Source organism: Brachypodium distachyon, chromosome 3, assembly GCF_000005505.3.
Source record: "Brachypodium distachyon strain Bd21 chromosome 3, Brachypodium_distachyon_v3.0, whole genome shotgun sequence".
NCBI classification, from domain to species: Eukaryota; Viridiplantae; Streptophyta; class Magnoliopsida; order Poales; family Poaceae; genus Brachypodium; species Brachypodium distachyon.
The window spans coordinates 19,941,806-19,958,073 of NC_016133.3; the positions used below are offsets into that span (position 1 = coordinate 19,941,806).

A 16,268-nucleotide genomic window follows, 5' to 3' on the forward strand; every position below is an offset into this window, starting at 1 on the left:
TACTTTGCCAGAAAGAGTGCACCTGCTAGCTACTAGCTCCATCCATTAATTCAGAGAGATACATCGTTTGTGGATCGAATTTAGCTAGGTACTAAATACCCTGTTTTAATTTCCTCAGTTGATCGGTGTATATACATGCGTCGAATTTAGCTAGCTTACTAAATACCCTGTGTTTGTTTATGCTGCTACAGGTTTTTTTATGAAATCTTGCAATGTGAGAGAAGGCTTATGACCCGTACGGAAAGTCGGAAACGCAGCAGCAAAGGATTTTGTGATAGTGCTTCTCCATCTTTCGAGCTTTTGGTTTCCGGAGGTCTTCAACCGAGGAGTCATCCCACTCGCATACATAATCAGGAAGAGGAACAATAAGACCGGGCTGTCATTCACCTACTAGACAGCATCCACCTTTTGTGGAGTGGGAACGCACGGGCATTTCGGCTAGTTTGTATAAATAATTCAAAGCAGACACGCACTATTCAGACGCCCGCACATCGTCCCATCAGCCGACTCGGACTCGAGCCCGCGTCCGCAGCATCGACCGATCTCCACCCATACTATATACACACAGGCACGCACCAAGAGCCCGACCCGCAGCACACGCCGAAAACACATACCTCGCGGAAACACGCGCAAGAACGCAAAAGCCCTAGGCTCGTTTCGATGGATCTGCAGGAGAACTCCACGTTGGTGGTGGTATTGCGGTGCGCCGACTTGGTCCAGTTCACGGTGCCGGCTTCGCTGGCGCTGCGGTCGGGGCACGTCGTGGCCGCGGTGGCCGACGGGCAGAAGCAGCATGTGGTGGTGGACCTGCCTCGGGGCGTCTCCAGCAAGGGCGTGGCAGCCGCGAGCGGCGCCTGCGACCTCACGGAGTACGACGCGGGGTTCGTCCGCCGGCTGAGCCCACTGCTCCAGAAAACCTCTCCAGCGGCGGTCAAAAAATGGGGTTTGTGACGGTTATCACGTCCGCCACCAACTCTGCGTCACTGGTGTTTTTAGCACCGGTGGCGGGAATAAAATACCCGCCACCGAAGACCTACAAACCGACACTGTAAATCCCTCCGGCACCACCTGAAAAGTGCGTGGAGTACAGCAGTGGCGGGCGCAGTACCCGCCACTGGACATTTCCAGTGGCGGTCTATGGCCACCGCCACTGGAACCGTTTCCAGTGGCGGTGGTGCCTAACCGCCACTTCTATATTTTCAGTGGCGGTGGCTTATAACCGCCATTCGTACTATTTTTTTCTGAAAAAAATAAATGAATTATGTATAAAAATAAATATTCCTATAGCGCAGAAATAGTAGGAATACAGCACAGCACAAAAAATAGCAGGAAATATATTACAAAATAGCAGCAACAGAATAGCAGCAAATATATTACAAAGTTCCACATGAGTTAAACATTCAAGTCACATGCATGTATACAAAGTGTTTGAAAGAATGAGCCACATATAAAAGTGTTCCCCAGAAATTAACCACTTTTGGCGACAATCCCACCGCAGTAGTAATCCCCTCTCGTTTTGAGGACCTCCTTATTGAGGATTTCGCCAATGTCCTTCTGGATCTCGTACATGATAATTTTTGAGTTGTGGTCTAACTCGGCGTTGGCCAGAAAGAAATTCCTCACTTCTTCGAAGGTCTTCTTCCCCTTCGGTTGGAAGTCGTTGATGAACTGCTGAATAGTGTGCGTGCAGTAGTAATCACAATAGACTGATCCTTCAGGCTGTTGCTCGCAGGGGAACCTGAAAGTGTGCCTGAGGAGAGCGTCGGGATTGCGGCTAAAGCCGGCCATCGCGTACCATTTCACCGCGTCGCGATAGGCTGAGTCGATGACATTTTTGATCGGGTCCCAGTCACGTTGTGGTTCATTCTCCTTGCGTCGTAGTGGATCAAAATATGTGACCCCTCCAAGATCGAGGCAGATGACGATTGTCAACCAATGGCCGTTGTTTCACAAAAGGACGCACATTGTGTCAGCCAAATAATATAACAAGCAAGTCTTCTGATGGAAAAAGATGTATGTATTCATGCGAATTGAAAACAACTTACTGTAGATGGTACAATATCAATATAAAACGGCGGTCTTGGGGCTTCAACATGAATTGAGTGAGGTATTCAATCGCCAACCTTCTACTTTCGGCCAATAATTGGTCTGGACCAAGCAAAGTGGCGTTGAAGAGACGGGGGTCGGCGACGGCCATGCCATATTGCTTCACCTTATAGGCCTCCCTCGTGTAGTGTACACACCACAGTCTTAATATGGCGTTGTCGAGGCACTTGCGGTTGAAGAGGTGAAACAAGTCAAGGAAGTCAATGCCGAAGGTAACGTCGTTTTCCCTCTGGATTTCAACCTTATTGGAGTCGAATAAGCCATAATGTTTTGGCACTCGAACCCTAATTTCCAGATTTGTTAGGTCTGCGCCTGATGATGCCACATTCATGTATTTTTCATGGAGCTCTTGCATCTTCCGTGGCAGGCGATACAGGTCATCCGGGGACACCATCAGTTGTCCGGGGTGGAACAACGAAAATTGGGAGAATCGCCTATCCACGAAATAAGATCCATCAGGCAATCTATCTCCAACAAGGGGGTGAGTGGGCTTCTTCAGAATGTCTGGTCGCTCCTCCAAAATCCCTTCCATCTGCGGCGCGGTCTTTGGTTGTCTTCCCGTAGAAGACGACTCTTTCCTATCCTTGGAGGAGCCTTTGCTTGCCTTGCCACCTGTCCCCCTCTTGTTTTTCCTACGTCTCAGGTCGGAATTGTCCGGTTTATGGGGGACCTGCATCCCAGATGGGGCACTTGGACGGGGCTCCAACGGGGCCGATGCTACTGCGGCTCTCCGAGGGACGGGTCTTGGTATTGATGGATTCGGGGCTTCGGGTTTGGGCAGCGACAGAGGATTTTGGCCTGCATCGTCGTCGCTGCACCCCGCCGCAGATGAGAAGTCTCGTTCTGCGGGCTCATAGTCCAAAGGACCGGGTGAGGCGCCAAGCGGCGATGGACACGTCAGGTGCCGGGTGGGTGGAGACGGACCGAGGCGGGGCGACGGAGATGTGGACGGAGAGGGCTCCGTAGCGAGGACCACCAACCTCCTAGGCTAGATGACGAAGGAGTTGATGCAATGCCTTAGGGTCGTCGCCTCTTCGTGCGGAGGATAAGGGACCGGTTCGTCCTTGAAGCCCTTGAGCACGGAGTCCACCTACACCATGGTCATGTCGTCTCATAGGGTCACGTGGTGCACCACAGCCGTACGCGGCATCAGCAACCCGCGCGCGCCCAGAGGATTCCCCACCGTCGGCATGTGTAGCCGGCATTTGATGCCCTTCTGCGCATTACAAACATGGCAACATCATTAATAGATTGGAGCATAATAGTGGTATTTCACTATTTTTCGTACCGCGCGAAGACGCTTACGGTGAGGTTCTCGTCGGGTGGCCCAAGCGGGTCAACCTGGCACTCGGTGCCGGAGCATGAGGTGCTCTTATTTCCCAGCGGGGAAGGATCCGGTGTGGGTGGGGTTGGTTGGATGGGCGCCGACGGGAAAACACCGTGATCGATGAAGTTGTCGAGTTTGCTGTGTTTGCTGACCATGTGTTGTGTTTGCTGCTCAAGTTTCCGAACGGATTGATCCCGTTCGTACTCATCTCGAACCGGATGTTCCTGTGCTCTGCGCCGAACTCGGGGAATTCGTCGTCCAGAGTCCTCCATTGAGCCGCGTCTGCCGGGTGTCTGAGGACTCCATCATCGTTGCGGTACACTCCCTCGGGATCGATATCTGTCTGAGCCGCGTCGTGGTAGACGAACCACCTGGCCTACTTCTCGTTTTGGAACCAACGCTCCAGCCTGGTGCCACACGGGAGATACCACACCGTCTTTGCCGCTGGACCACGCTTCACTTCTTCCTCCTCGCCGCCGTCAGGATTGGGGTCTTTCTTCCTGTATCGGAATGTTTTGCATACTGGACAGCTGTGCATGTCTTTGTAGTCGCTCTTATATATAATGCAGTATAGTGGACAAGCATGGTATCTGATGACCTCTAACCCGAGGGGGCATGTAACTTTCTTCGCCTCGTACGTGCTCTTAGGCAACTTGTTGCCCGGAGGAAGTACCGTACGTAGGTAACTCAGATCTCCGTGAATCCCGAGTCCACGATGTTGTATTTTGCCTTTATACGCAAAAGCTCAAGCGTTACTTCTAGCACACTGTTATCCACGCCGGCATTTTCATATAACGGTGTCTCGGCATCCTCCCTCAGCTTCTCGAACTTACGGGACACCCTCTCATCCTCGGGGTCATCCAATTGATTCTGAAGATGCTGATCGTCCAGCATTTCAACCATCCTACCGGTTGAAACGTCCTTTACTGGATCCTCGCCACGGTATGCTTTTTCACCAGGCTGGTCGTCAGACTCCATGTTTTCCATCTCAATGCCATCATCGACTTCAATGCCATCCTCCCCGTGAGAAGTCCACCTTGAATAACCAGACACAAATCCCCGCATGAACAAGTGCATCTCGACATCTTCTGGTCGTACAGCTTGCTGTTTCGATGTCTCACATAGGGACAACACATCTTATCACCCCATTTCTTATGCATATCTTCCATGCCGGCATCGACAAAAGTCTTCAGCCGCTCTATCCACTCAACACGTAACTTGTCCTCGTACATCCAAGCACAGCCCATCGAGCTACAACACAATTTTAAAAAAATAAACAAATCAGCTTGATCGACAAAAATGGAAAATTTTGGCATGACATTTGCTAAAAAAATAGCATTTTGCACTACGAAATTCGATGCCTGCATCAAAAACAAATTACCCCCACCCACATCGGCACGACGGCCGGTATCACATCACATAAGACATACACGGCACGAAGGCCGGTGTCAACACACATTTAATATGCTTGAAAATGCACGTACACCGGTCCCGAGGTTAAGCTTAACCCTAGGGCTAACCCCAGGGGCTAAGCTCCCCCATAAGCAGCAGCGGCCATGGACTCCAGAGAGAGAGCTAGAGAGAGAGAGAGAGAGCGCTCATCGGAGCAAAATTAAAGCGATAGAGCGAGGGATCCGGGAGGGAGGGCCCTCACTAGGGTGAGGGAGAGCTCTAGAGACAGCGGGGGCAGCCCAGGAGAGCCGTCGGAGAGAGATCGGGGCCGGATTTGCCACCACCGGCCACCACGCCATTAATGGCTTTTTGGCCAAATTGAAGAAGAAGAAGCGGAGGAAGAAGTGAGAGAAAGAAGAAGGAGAAGGGTGGGGGAGAGCTACCTTGGAGCCGTTGTCATCAATTTTGGCAGGGCTTCGCCGCCGGTGAGAAGCAGAGCCGCAGCTGGTCCAAGACAGAAGCGCGAGCTCGAACAGCTTCGGCCTCGCATAGTAGTTATATATATGAAGGTCACCCGTGGCGGGTGTACGGATAAACCGCCACTGGTGACCTCCAGCGGCGGGCGGAAAAATAAACTGCCACTGGAAGCCTCAGCAGTGGCGGGTAACTTGAGACCCGCCACTGAAGATCACCCACCTGTTTCCCCACTTTAGTCCCACCTCGCTAGTTTACACGAGTTCTGACCAGCATAAAAAGGATTTCGCCACCTCACTTACCGGTGGTTACTACTCAGTGCTCAGTGCGTTCCCCGTTCCGGTTAAGTACTAAACTAATGATCATGCGGTGCTTAAGAGGTTCAGAGAAGGTCACTAAGACTGAGTAGCACCATCATGTATGAGGTGGTCTACCAGTGGCGGTTCTTTTTTACGGCCGCCACTGATGGTTGTTAGGGTTTCCATGCGCTTTTCCAGTGGTGGTGAAAACACCGCCACTTGTGAGTGGCGGTGATTTGTTTCGGGACAATATTCACCGTCACTAGTGATTAGACAACAATGGGCTCGTGGATGTCTCGAGAGGCCTCCAGTGACGGTGTGTCTTTTGGTCCGTTTTAACCGTCACTGGAGGAGGATCACGAATGGGGTTTTCTGTATCGGCGGCGGTGACTCTCGTCACGGCCCCCGCGCCCGACCACCTCGACGACGAGGCACTCTTCGCACTCTTTCCGGCTTAAATGCTTAAATTAGCTAGTTCCAGCTTGTTAATTTCTGTTTGCCCGACCGGCTGCTGGTTTCTCTTCGATCTGCTGTTAAGTGTACCAGGAGTACTCCGTAGTAGTACTCGCTTAATTAATTGTCCCAATGCAGTGTCGTCGTAGTTCGATCTGCTATATATTTTGATAAAGAACAAATAAGAGTTGTATGCCCACTTGTATGTGTTCTGCCCATTTATTATTCCATTTAACTCGCAATCTCTGTAAATCAGTTAGGAGCACGGGACTAGCGCACGCATTATTAAAGAAAAAAGATGAAACGCAATTAACCCGCGCAACAAGCAAAACTTTCCTTTTCTTTGCGTGAACGAAACCAAATACGAAGCCTAATACTTATCGGAACTGCTCCATGATATTTATACCTATCTAAAAAATACGAACCGTTTCTTTCACCGTCGTCTGTCAAACTTTCCAAAAAAAACTTCGGATTGGACTGGAACTCCGCGAGGGAATCCATCACCAGCGGGATCGTTACGAGAGTCGGGCAACAACTCCAAATCTGAGTAAGGATTCCCAAAAAAATTGTGGGCCTTCAAGATTGTATGTATAATTGAATTGGACTGGAACTCCGCGAGAGAATCCATCACCAGCGGGATCGTTACGAGAGTCTGGCAACAACTCCAAATCTGAGTACGGACAGTTCCCTTCACCGTCGTCTGTCAAACTTTCCCAAAAAAATTATGGGTCCCCCAAGATTGCATGCATATTAGGCCTACTAAACCGGATAGCCCGTTTCCTGCACCGAATTGGACTGAAAACTCCGCGAGAGAATCCATCGTCAGCGGGATCGTTACCAGACTCGCGCAACAACTCCGAATCAGACAAAAAAAAGGAATATTTAAAGAAGAGCAAAGAGAGATTTTGATGCATGTTTTTGAATGTATCATTTATTTTGTTGTTTCATCGCAACACGGTAAACGTTCGTACCAGAATAACGCATGCTGTAGGACGTTGTACAGTTGTACTGCTACAGCACATACACGAACAAAATAAATGCCCAATGGCCCGCGCCTTATACAAAGACGAGCAACGGATGGGAGAAGGCCCCGCGCGCGAGAGAAGCAAGGCAGGTAGACCGTCGATTCCCGCCGCATGGACCGTCCGCTGGCGCTGTCTTGGGTGCCCCGGCAGAAGAGCAGGTTCGCTTGTGCGCATCATATCCACGTCAAACACACCAAGGCCATTGTACACTTGTAGAGCTGGCTTCCATCTCCCACGGAACTGAATGTCACGCTTAATTAAGATACATGGACATGGTATCAGACTCGCCAAATGTAATTTACTAACTGATGGCAAATAATGCAGTATTGCTAGTTAGTTTTTATAATCTGGGTATTGTGAACACGTATATGTATATGATGTTGCTCCGCAGGTAAGAAAGTTTTTATCAACAGTTTGCTATATCTAAGTTGCTCGATTTTTAGTTAGAGATAAGTTGATTCTTCGGACGTTGGATATGATTTGTGTTTCAAGATTTGAAACGGATAATGAAAAAAGAAGGATAAATGAGATTTAGATACTAATCCAACGGTTCTGATTCGTCAACTTACATGTAAACCTTTTACTTAAAAAGCAATCTCAGTTGACGTATCAGAGCCGTTGGATTATTATTTAGAAGTCATCCCACTTTTTTCCTTCCATTGTTCGTTCCAAATCTTAAAACATAAATCATATTCAATAACTCAGTAATCAATTTATCTCTAACCAGACAATAGCAGCAGAACCGTATAACTTTTACTAATTCCCCTTTAAAACTGATCACTCCTAACTTCATGGGACCCCAATCATTACATCAACTGGCAAAATAAAATATTGTCCAAATGATATGTGCCTGATTCCCACCCATGGGAGTCTGGGACATACTGGTGGACATCAACATCAACACCAATTAGGTCATTGTACCCTTCACACTTGTACTGCAAGGCTCAACTGAAACGTCAAGTTCACTTGCCCAATCGGGAGTAGTAACAATCAAGAAAACTGGAACAATCCTCGCGAAAAAAGAAAAGAAAACTGGAACAAGACGCTCAAAATGTAAATAGTACATATCAGATCAAATTTAATTACTACACTGTAGCACACAACACACAATTAGCGCAACACTGTTAAATTTATTATACCGATGGACATATTTTATCCCGCGCGAACGGAAGATGGATCCATCCGTCGAGTTTGATTTCTCTTGTGGCTTGTTGTAGCTAGCTAGAGCTAGAGCTGGCCGCAGTCAGTGATGACGACGGGCTTGAGCGTCTTGCCGCTCCAGGATCCGGCCTTCTCGACGGCGCGCACGACGGGCATGCTGCTCTCAAGCACGCGGCCGAAGGCGACGTGGCGGCCGTCGAGCCACGGCGCCCTGTCGAGCGCGACGAAGAACTGGGAGCCGTTGGTGTTTGGCCCGGCGTTGGCCATGGACACCACCCCGGGCGCGTCGTGACGCACCTCGAACCCTTCGTCGTGGAAGTACCGCTGCCCGTCCGCCGCGGCCACCGCGGCCTCGCCGCCCGTGCCGTTGCCCGCCGTGATGTCGCCGCCCTGGCACATGAACCCTGGCACCACGCGGTGGAACGCGGCGCCCTTGTAGCTCAGCGCGCGCCCGGAAGAGCGGGACCGCCGCTCGCCCGTGCAGAGCAGCCGGAAGTTCTCCGCCGTGCGCGGCACCTTGTCCGCGTAAAGCTCGATCTCCACGCGACCGGCGGGCGTGGTGCCGATGGCGATGTCCAGGAACACTCTGGGGTTATTGGACTTGGACGACGCCATGAATTTGGAGGGAGGGAGTAGAGCTATATATATATCAGCTACGCAGGCCACTCGACAGTCGGCACTCGTGAGTCGGGATCTTGCTGACTCTGTCTTTGGTTGAGACTTGCAAGGGATCGGAGAAGGTGATGGTTTATATATAGGTGCAGCTGGGGGCATGGCGACGTCTGCTTGTCTAGAAAAGGGGATATATGCTTGATGCTTCCAGCGATTATACCGCGTAAATATATATGCCCACTCTAGGACAGCTCTTTTTTCTCGTGTAAAATACGTATACTCGAAGACGACGACTCTGTTTAGAGAGTCTCTCCAATATTTAGACGACAGTGCGGTATGTAGTCGTCCGGTACGTCAGCTCCAAACCTTTTCTAGAAACCTCTCTCTCTCTCTCTCTCTCCAATAAACATCCCTAAAACTGAAAATGTTTTCCACCACAAACAGTTTATATAGGTTGACAATCTGTTTCATTGTTAGAGTTCTCATTGTTATGTTTCTTTGTGACTGTTGACAATCTGATGCTGCTATTCTGCTAGAAACAAAGGAAGAGTTTTTTTTTCAGAGCCAAAGGCCCACGCGCTGTTCCATTCTCATTGAAAATGAAACAACACTGTCTTACAATAGATGCGGAAAACTGAAAAGTAAACAGGATACACCCTATCGGGTGCCTAGAACCAACATCAACGAGCAGAACATTCAGCCATTACATGCACACACCACATTACAGGCAAACACCATCAGCCATTCAGGACAATGCACGCCGTGCGCACTAAGCATGAGGAGTTTCAGGCCCTGCGAGTAGAATCTTCCTTTTCTTCATCAGAGCAGGATTCGGGGAGCCTCCGACACCTTGTTCTCCAAGAGCAGCAAGTAGTTCTTCAGCGTAGATAGGTTCTTCTTGGGCACAAAATTTTCCAGCGCTTTAACAAGCACAGCAGCCCGTGCCAAATCACCCCTAGACTAGACCAAAGCACACGACCAAAATGTAGATCACTTCTGAATTTCCAAACAGTCCACAGAAAAAACCATATTAGTAACCACATGCTTGTTATTACAAAGCCACCATTTAGCAACATGTTCATAGAAATTCAAGAGTGGAACATCAAGCATAACTGGAAGCTCGGCCCAGAACAGTTTAGTAATATCACAGGGAGAAGAACAAATCCTTTTCGGAAAAAAAAAAGGAGAAGAACAAATGGTTGATGCTTTCAGGTTCACAGCACATAAAACATGAGGCATCTGGCACATGTTGTCGTTTGGTCAGATTATCTCTAGTTAATAGCCTATTGTGTGACAAGATCCACAAGAAGAAAACGCGGGGTGATATTTACTTTCCAAAGCGCCTGCACAAACACAGGAGTAATGCCCCTGAAGTTAACTACCACATACAACGACTGCACATTGTAAATGCCAGAATTGTGCAGCCGCCAAATCATCTGGTTAGGCTCCTCAGACAATGAGACAGCTTCTACAATAGCAACCAACTCATACCACCTTTGCATCATATGCTCATCAAAACCTCTCCGAAAGGAGATTTTCAGCTCCCTACCGTCCCACACCTCACTGTAAATAAAATATATATCCCAATATTGGATAGCTAAGTTGGAACTACCGAACCACATGTCCTCCCAAAACCTAACAGTTTTACCATTCCCCAGTTATACCCTTGCTTAGCAGCATGAGCAGCCCACATAATTCCTTTCCAAAATGGAGAAGTATTGTTAGGTGAATTGGCAAATAAATTGGCTATAGGTCATCATACTTATAATCAATGAGCTTCTCCAAATTTTCTAGGAATCAAGCTGATACCTCTTAATCCGTGAGGCAAGCAACGCCAAGTTAAGATCTCTAAGATCGAGAATTCCGAGTCCACCATACTCCTTCATAGAGACAAGCTCCCAATTAGCCAGGTGATATTTCCCAGTCCATCATAGTTATCCCACAAGCAGGGGGCCATTTGGAACTCAATGGCCTGAATGGCCCGGGCAGGAAACTTGATCACAGAGAGCAAGTAGATAGGTTTGCTGGCAAGACAGCCATTAATGAGCACCAATCTGCCCCCATAGGCACCAATCTGCCTCCCTCTCCAGCCATCCACCCTTTTGATAACTTTGTCAACCACATGCAGAAGGGCCTCCTTAGTAAGTTTAATATGGTGTAGAGGGACATCAAGATACTTTATGGGAAGTTGATTGGTTTTGCACCCAAAATGTTGAGTAAGTCTACAAAGATCATTCTCAGGCAGATTAATGGGGATCATATCACTTTTATCAAAGTTGATTCTCATGAACATAGCTAAAATCCACTTGAGGTTTTGTGCCTTCTCCAGGTTGTTTTCAAGGAAGATTAATGTGCCATCAGCATACTGGAGGCTAATCAACCCCCCAGGCCTGAAATTAGTAAGAAATCCAGCAATGAGGTCATTTTGGACTGCTTTAGCAAACATTTTGGAAAACACATATCGAACCTGCCTCAGCCTTCCCAGTTTCAAAGAAGTGGCTCTCAACATCCTTTATGCATCAGAGCTTTAATCTTGTTTCTCTAGTTAAGGCTAAAACCTCTCAGCTCCAACATTTGATCCAAGAAGGACCAGTCTACTCTCTCACATGCCTTTTCATAATCTAGTTTCAGGATAACATCTTCCCCATTTTTCCTATGTAGTTCATGGATTATCTCATGAGCAGAAACCACACTTTCTAGAATAAACAGACCTTTTATAAAAGCAGTTTGGTTAGAGGAGATCAACCTGCCAGCACAGGTTCCCAGTCTGTTAGTACAAGCTTTGGCAAAAAAAAACTGCAGTTAGTAAGGGCTATAGGCTTGGGTTTTCTTTTCAAAATGGAGGCCAAAAGCCCCGGCCTCTGCATCAGAATGATGCACACAACCAAGTTTATTGAATTATTAAACAAGTCCGACAAGACAAATACAACGATCAACCAAACAAAAACCACTGGGCTATACCTACAATTCTGATGAAGGGGGTGGCCATTACCAAGGCACAGCATTCCCGGACCGAACACCACTGCCCGACATCCAAATCCAAAGGACATGAAGGCACAAGCGTTCAAGCAATCCTCAATGTGTGTCGTATGCACATGCACCATAATCGTCCGCCACCGTCATCCACCAACACATCGTCAGGATAGTGATCGAAGCATTGACAATGACAGACTTGGCATCGACGATGCAAACTAGTGCCACCGACTAGCACGCACCCAGCAGCCGTCAACCGACCAGGACCTCCACACCCACAGATCTAGCGTTCCCCCAACGGCGCCCCCAACGGGGACGTGACGCCAATGACGTCGCCGCCGCCCAATCCAAGGACTTTGGGATTTCACCCGAGAACCTAGAGCGGGGTGGAAAGGAAGTACCTTGATAACGCCTCAGAAGGGAAAGATGTCTATAGACACCACCGCCTTCGTGTAGCAAACCGCACCACCGACACCTCACCTTCTCAAGAGTCGACGAAGGTCTTCGACTGGCCAGATCCAACGAGGAGAAGAGGATCCATCAGTGGCCGCACTCTGCAGCGCAGACCCCACCATGCTGCCTGTGGACGTGCCGTGAAAGGCAGATCGCCCAGGCCCAGCCAACAGGCCGCAAGAGCGCCGTTGCCAACCGCCAGGGCAACCACACCGCGAGCCGAGGCCAGGGCTGTCGCCACCGGGGAACACCACGGAGACAGCCGCCTCGTCAACCACCACCGAGCGCAGCCATGGAGGCACTTGACGACTCGCCGAGCAAAAACGTGAATGAGAGCCCTGCCACCGCAGTGGCCGCGCGGGCTTTGCCTGGTGGCGCGCCCTGGTGGCGGCAAGGGAGGGGCTGATCTAGGAGAGTGTTTCGGGAGAGAGTTTCGGAAGGGATGTGTGTGTGTGCGCGCTGGAGCCATAGGGCTATAGGCCTGTACTTCTTAAGGGAAGTGGCATGAGTTTCTTTTGGGATAAGGGTAAGCATGGCAAAATTCAACCTGAACAGGTATGCTTGATTCTGGTCAAAATCTCTAAATGGAGCCATCAAATCCTCCTTAATAGTTTCCCAGAACTTTTGGTAAAACAGAAAAGGAAAACCATCTGGGTCAGGATAAGACTGGAAAACAACAGTTTTCACCTCTTCTTCAGTGAATTCCTGATCTAAAATAGTGTTTTCCTCATCAGAAACCTGCTCTTCAGGACCCCAGAAAGTCCTCATTGATCCAAAGAAAGAAGCTAACACAAGCAAGAACTGGATGACCGAGTTATCATCTTGACTTGGGTTATGCCAACTTGTGTTGTGTTTCGTAATCGGAGCTACTCGTCCTTGCGTACTTTGCCCAAGAGAAGTGATCTTTGCTAGGTTGTCTTTCGGTGGTCTAGCCATTAGTTGTTATGTTCCATTGCGACGATTGCTTCGACTAAATTCCATGTTGGTGTATTTTGATGAAAAAACTCCATGGCTTCCAGGCTCTAATAAATAATTACGTCAACACACTATTAGAGACAGATTACTACGCAAGTTCTAATAAATACTCTCCGCTCTAAAATATTTGATGTTTTCTAAATTTTAGAAAAAGACATTGAAACCATCGGCCTTTCCATCAAATGATGTAGACAAATTTTATACTCCTTTCGATCCATAATAAGTGCCATGGATTTAATACAAAGTTGTCCGATCCATAATAAGTGTCTTGGATTTAGTGCAAACTTGCTAACTTTGTGCTAAAATACAATATACTTATTATTAATCAGAGGGAGTAGAACAATCTAACAACATATACAAGTCTAAAGTAGTTTTATTAATCCTATCATGATATATATTTTCATACTATACTTATTTGCCGTTGTAGATATCAGTATGTTTTTTCATAATTTTGCTAAAAGTTGGAGAAGTTTGATTTGAACAAAGTTAGAAAATCTTATAAGTTGGATACATGAAATAGTTATAGTTGATACTGATAGCCGTTCAGCAAAGATCTTCTCACATCTTTTGTAAGTTACATGAATCTCATGTTCAAATCGGATGGTTCTTAGAGGTGACTTAGAATAGTTATTTCTTCAACGGCTGAGAAATTAAAAAAAAACATCTTTCATTTTCTCAGAACAAAAATTGCTATAATTTTAATTTTTTTATGTGGACAGCAAGGTGGTGCGGGACGCATATGCGTGCAAAGTGTTTTGCACGGCTATTATTTGAGTTGCTAGCTGGACAATCACATCATGTTTCTTTTGTGCCTTTTGTTCTCTTTGTGGCCGAAATTTGGATATGCAAGATCGCATCTTGTTGGAGTTAATGTAAATGCAAAGTAGGATTCTTATTCGATGGTCACGAAGCTGTCATAGGTGTTTACATATAAGAGTAGTGCATATATTTACACACGCGGAATGGCTTTTTTGGAGGGAATATGTGCATGGGTGAGCAGATTAACTGGGTTATGTATAATGCATTAGATGCACCACTACTAGCTCCTCTCAGTCCTCGATCTATGATTAAACCATCTAATAAACTACATGTGCAGCCTATCGTATACTAGTCATACTCCTTTCTATCCATAATAAGTGTTGGATTTAGTACACAATTGCACAAATTTTGTACTAAATTTAAGACGCTTATTATGGATCGGAGGGACTACATACTATGCTAACTACAAATTAAAATAAATTTTTCGTACATCAATGTGCAGGGATGATTACAACAAGTTGCATGAACGAGAAGCAATACACTGGCTACAACATACCACAGACAGTTATGGTTAAAATCCATTTTTCTCATACAGTTTCAATTCAAACATCTGTGAAAGGAAGAGAATTGCACCAGAGGTCTCTTTTTAACTCATAGACGGAAAATGTTCATTACATAAACTTTTAAAAATCGTGTATTTAAATCCTTGAACTTAGCGAGTGGAAACATCTAATCCAAATCATATTGTAGAGTTCTAATTTGCCATGTGGATAGTGCAGCGATTTCAGGAGAACTGGAGGGGTTTAGCAAAATGTGGACTACACGGCTTCAAAATAAAAAATGGGAAAAAAGAAGAACAACAATAGACACGAGGCCATCTTCTTTGGAAACACTAGCCTAAGGACGGTCATCGTTAGCCCAAGAATCGATTACATAGAGTAGTCACAAACACCGATCAGATAGTTTTGCCATTTTTTATTTTGAAGCCGTTGCGCAAGGGATTTCTGCTAAATTATATTGCCCTTGATTATGATCTATGGCCCCCCTTGCTGCCGTGCATAGGGTCAACGAGCCACGTAGGCATGTCAAATGTGTCAGAATCATCTTAAGACCCCGTGTAAACCACTTTAAATAAAATTAGGACATAAGTGTGCAATTTCATAATTTTAGGACTAAAGTGACACCAACTCAAATTTAATAGCACAAGCGGGTGCATTACCTCTTTCTTTTGAAAGTAAATGCATTAAAAAGACAATTTGAGTCAACTGGAAAGTAAATGCATTAAAAAGAATTAGGTATCTCCTTTTTACATCAGTGAAGGGAAAAATATAGAAACACAAGGCGAGAACAGATCCACTCAGAATACCAGTTTCTTATTATTATTTAAAGATCCACTATACGGAGATGCTTTTGTGTCAATGCAGCTTGGTCGAAAGCAAGAGCAAAAAGGACGGTGCTTGGATGCATGGCCTTTCGGTTTCAGCTCGGCCTACTGGCGCACGTAATTAAGTGCTTTACAACTGGAACGTACTCAACCAAGTTTATTTGCAACACTCTTTTTTTGGCTGCAAGTTTATTTACAACACTCTGATGAGTCGTCGAACCTGCATGTACACTTTGTTAGGCAAGCTAGGCAGCTAGATAGTAGTCAAATATTCTTATTCCCATTGGCCCGAGGTGATGCACAAACAACACATAGATTCATCAATTTTCAAACGATTTTTGTATGCGTATGAATCAACAGCTTCGTTCACACGTTTACATCATACGAATTATATAGTGACAAGATTCTCTAGCTGGCGTCCGAAAGTGCACACAAGGAAGCTTCATGGACGTACGTTATCACCCTCGACTTGATGAACATCGAGTCCAGGGCATCAGTTGCGACACCAATAGATATCGTTTTCGCCCAAGAATCCACACTTTGGTCTCCCGAAAGAAAAAGGTGATAGAACCCTCACTTTGGTCTTTGGTCACAGCCACAGGTTATGAAGCTTGCGCATATTTACCGGACGAAAACCGAACTGAACCGAATTTTGATTTTTGGTTTGTGATCAGAGACCATTTTGTCCCTTTTTTGTAGAACTTGACCTCGTGCTATATGCTACACGTACATACAGTACCGTTGAGACTAGTTATGGTTGTGTACTTAGGGCTTTCATGTACTCATGCTCTAAATATTCGCATCAACATTGGTTACTTTAGTATTTACCCAAAAAACCATACCAAAATGGTTTATATATATTCGTAGGAGTACTG

General features: G+C 46.7%; 1 protein-coding gene and 1 long non-coding RNA gene across 2 annotated transcripts; both read right to left on the reverse strand.

Annotated features, from left to right (window-relative positions):
- Window positions 1–7,807: 7,807 nt before the first annotated feature.
- On the reverse strand, window positions 7,808–8,983 carry LOC100837401 (peptidyl-prolyl cis-trans isomerase). The gene has a single exon (XM_003573672.4). It carries the CDS (start codon window positions 8,850–8,852, stop codon window positions 8,304–8,306), a length of 549 nt encoding a protein of 182 aa, XP_003573720.1. The 5' UTR covers window positions 8,853–8,983; the 3' UTR covers window positions 7,808–8,303.
- A 396-nt stretch (window positions 8,984–9,379) lies between these two features.
- LOC112272011 lies at window positions 9,380–13,206 on the reverse strand. Its single transcript, XR_002965654.1, has 2 exons — window positions 12,224–13,206; window positions 9,380–9,845 (listed from the first exon to the last, which is right to left on the reverse strand). It is a non-coding gene; the product is annotated as an uncharacterized LOC112272011 (long non-coding RNA).
- Between the last annotated feature and the right edge of the window lie 3,062 nt (window positions 13,207–16,268).

Coding starts and splice junctions, on each gene's coding strand:
- LOC100837401 (XM_003573672.4), bottom strand. CDS start 8,852: ATGGCGTCGTCCAAGTCCAATAACCCCAGAGTGTTCCTGGACATCGCC.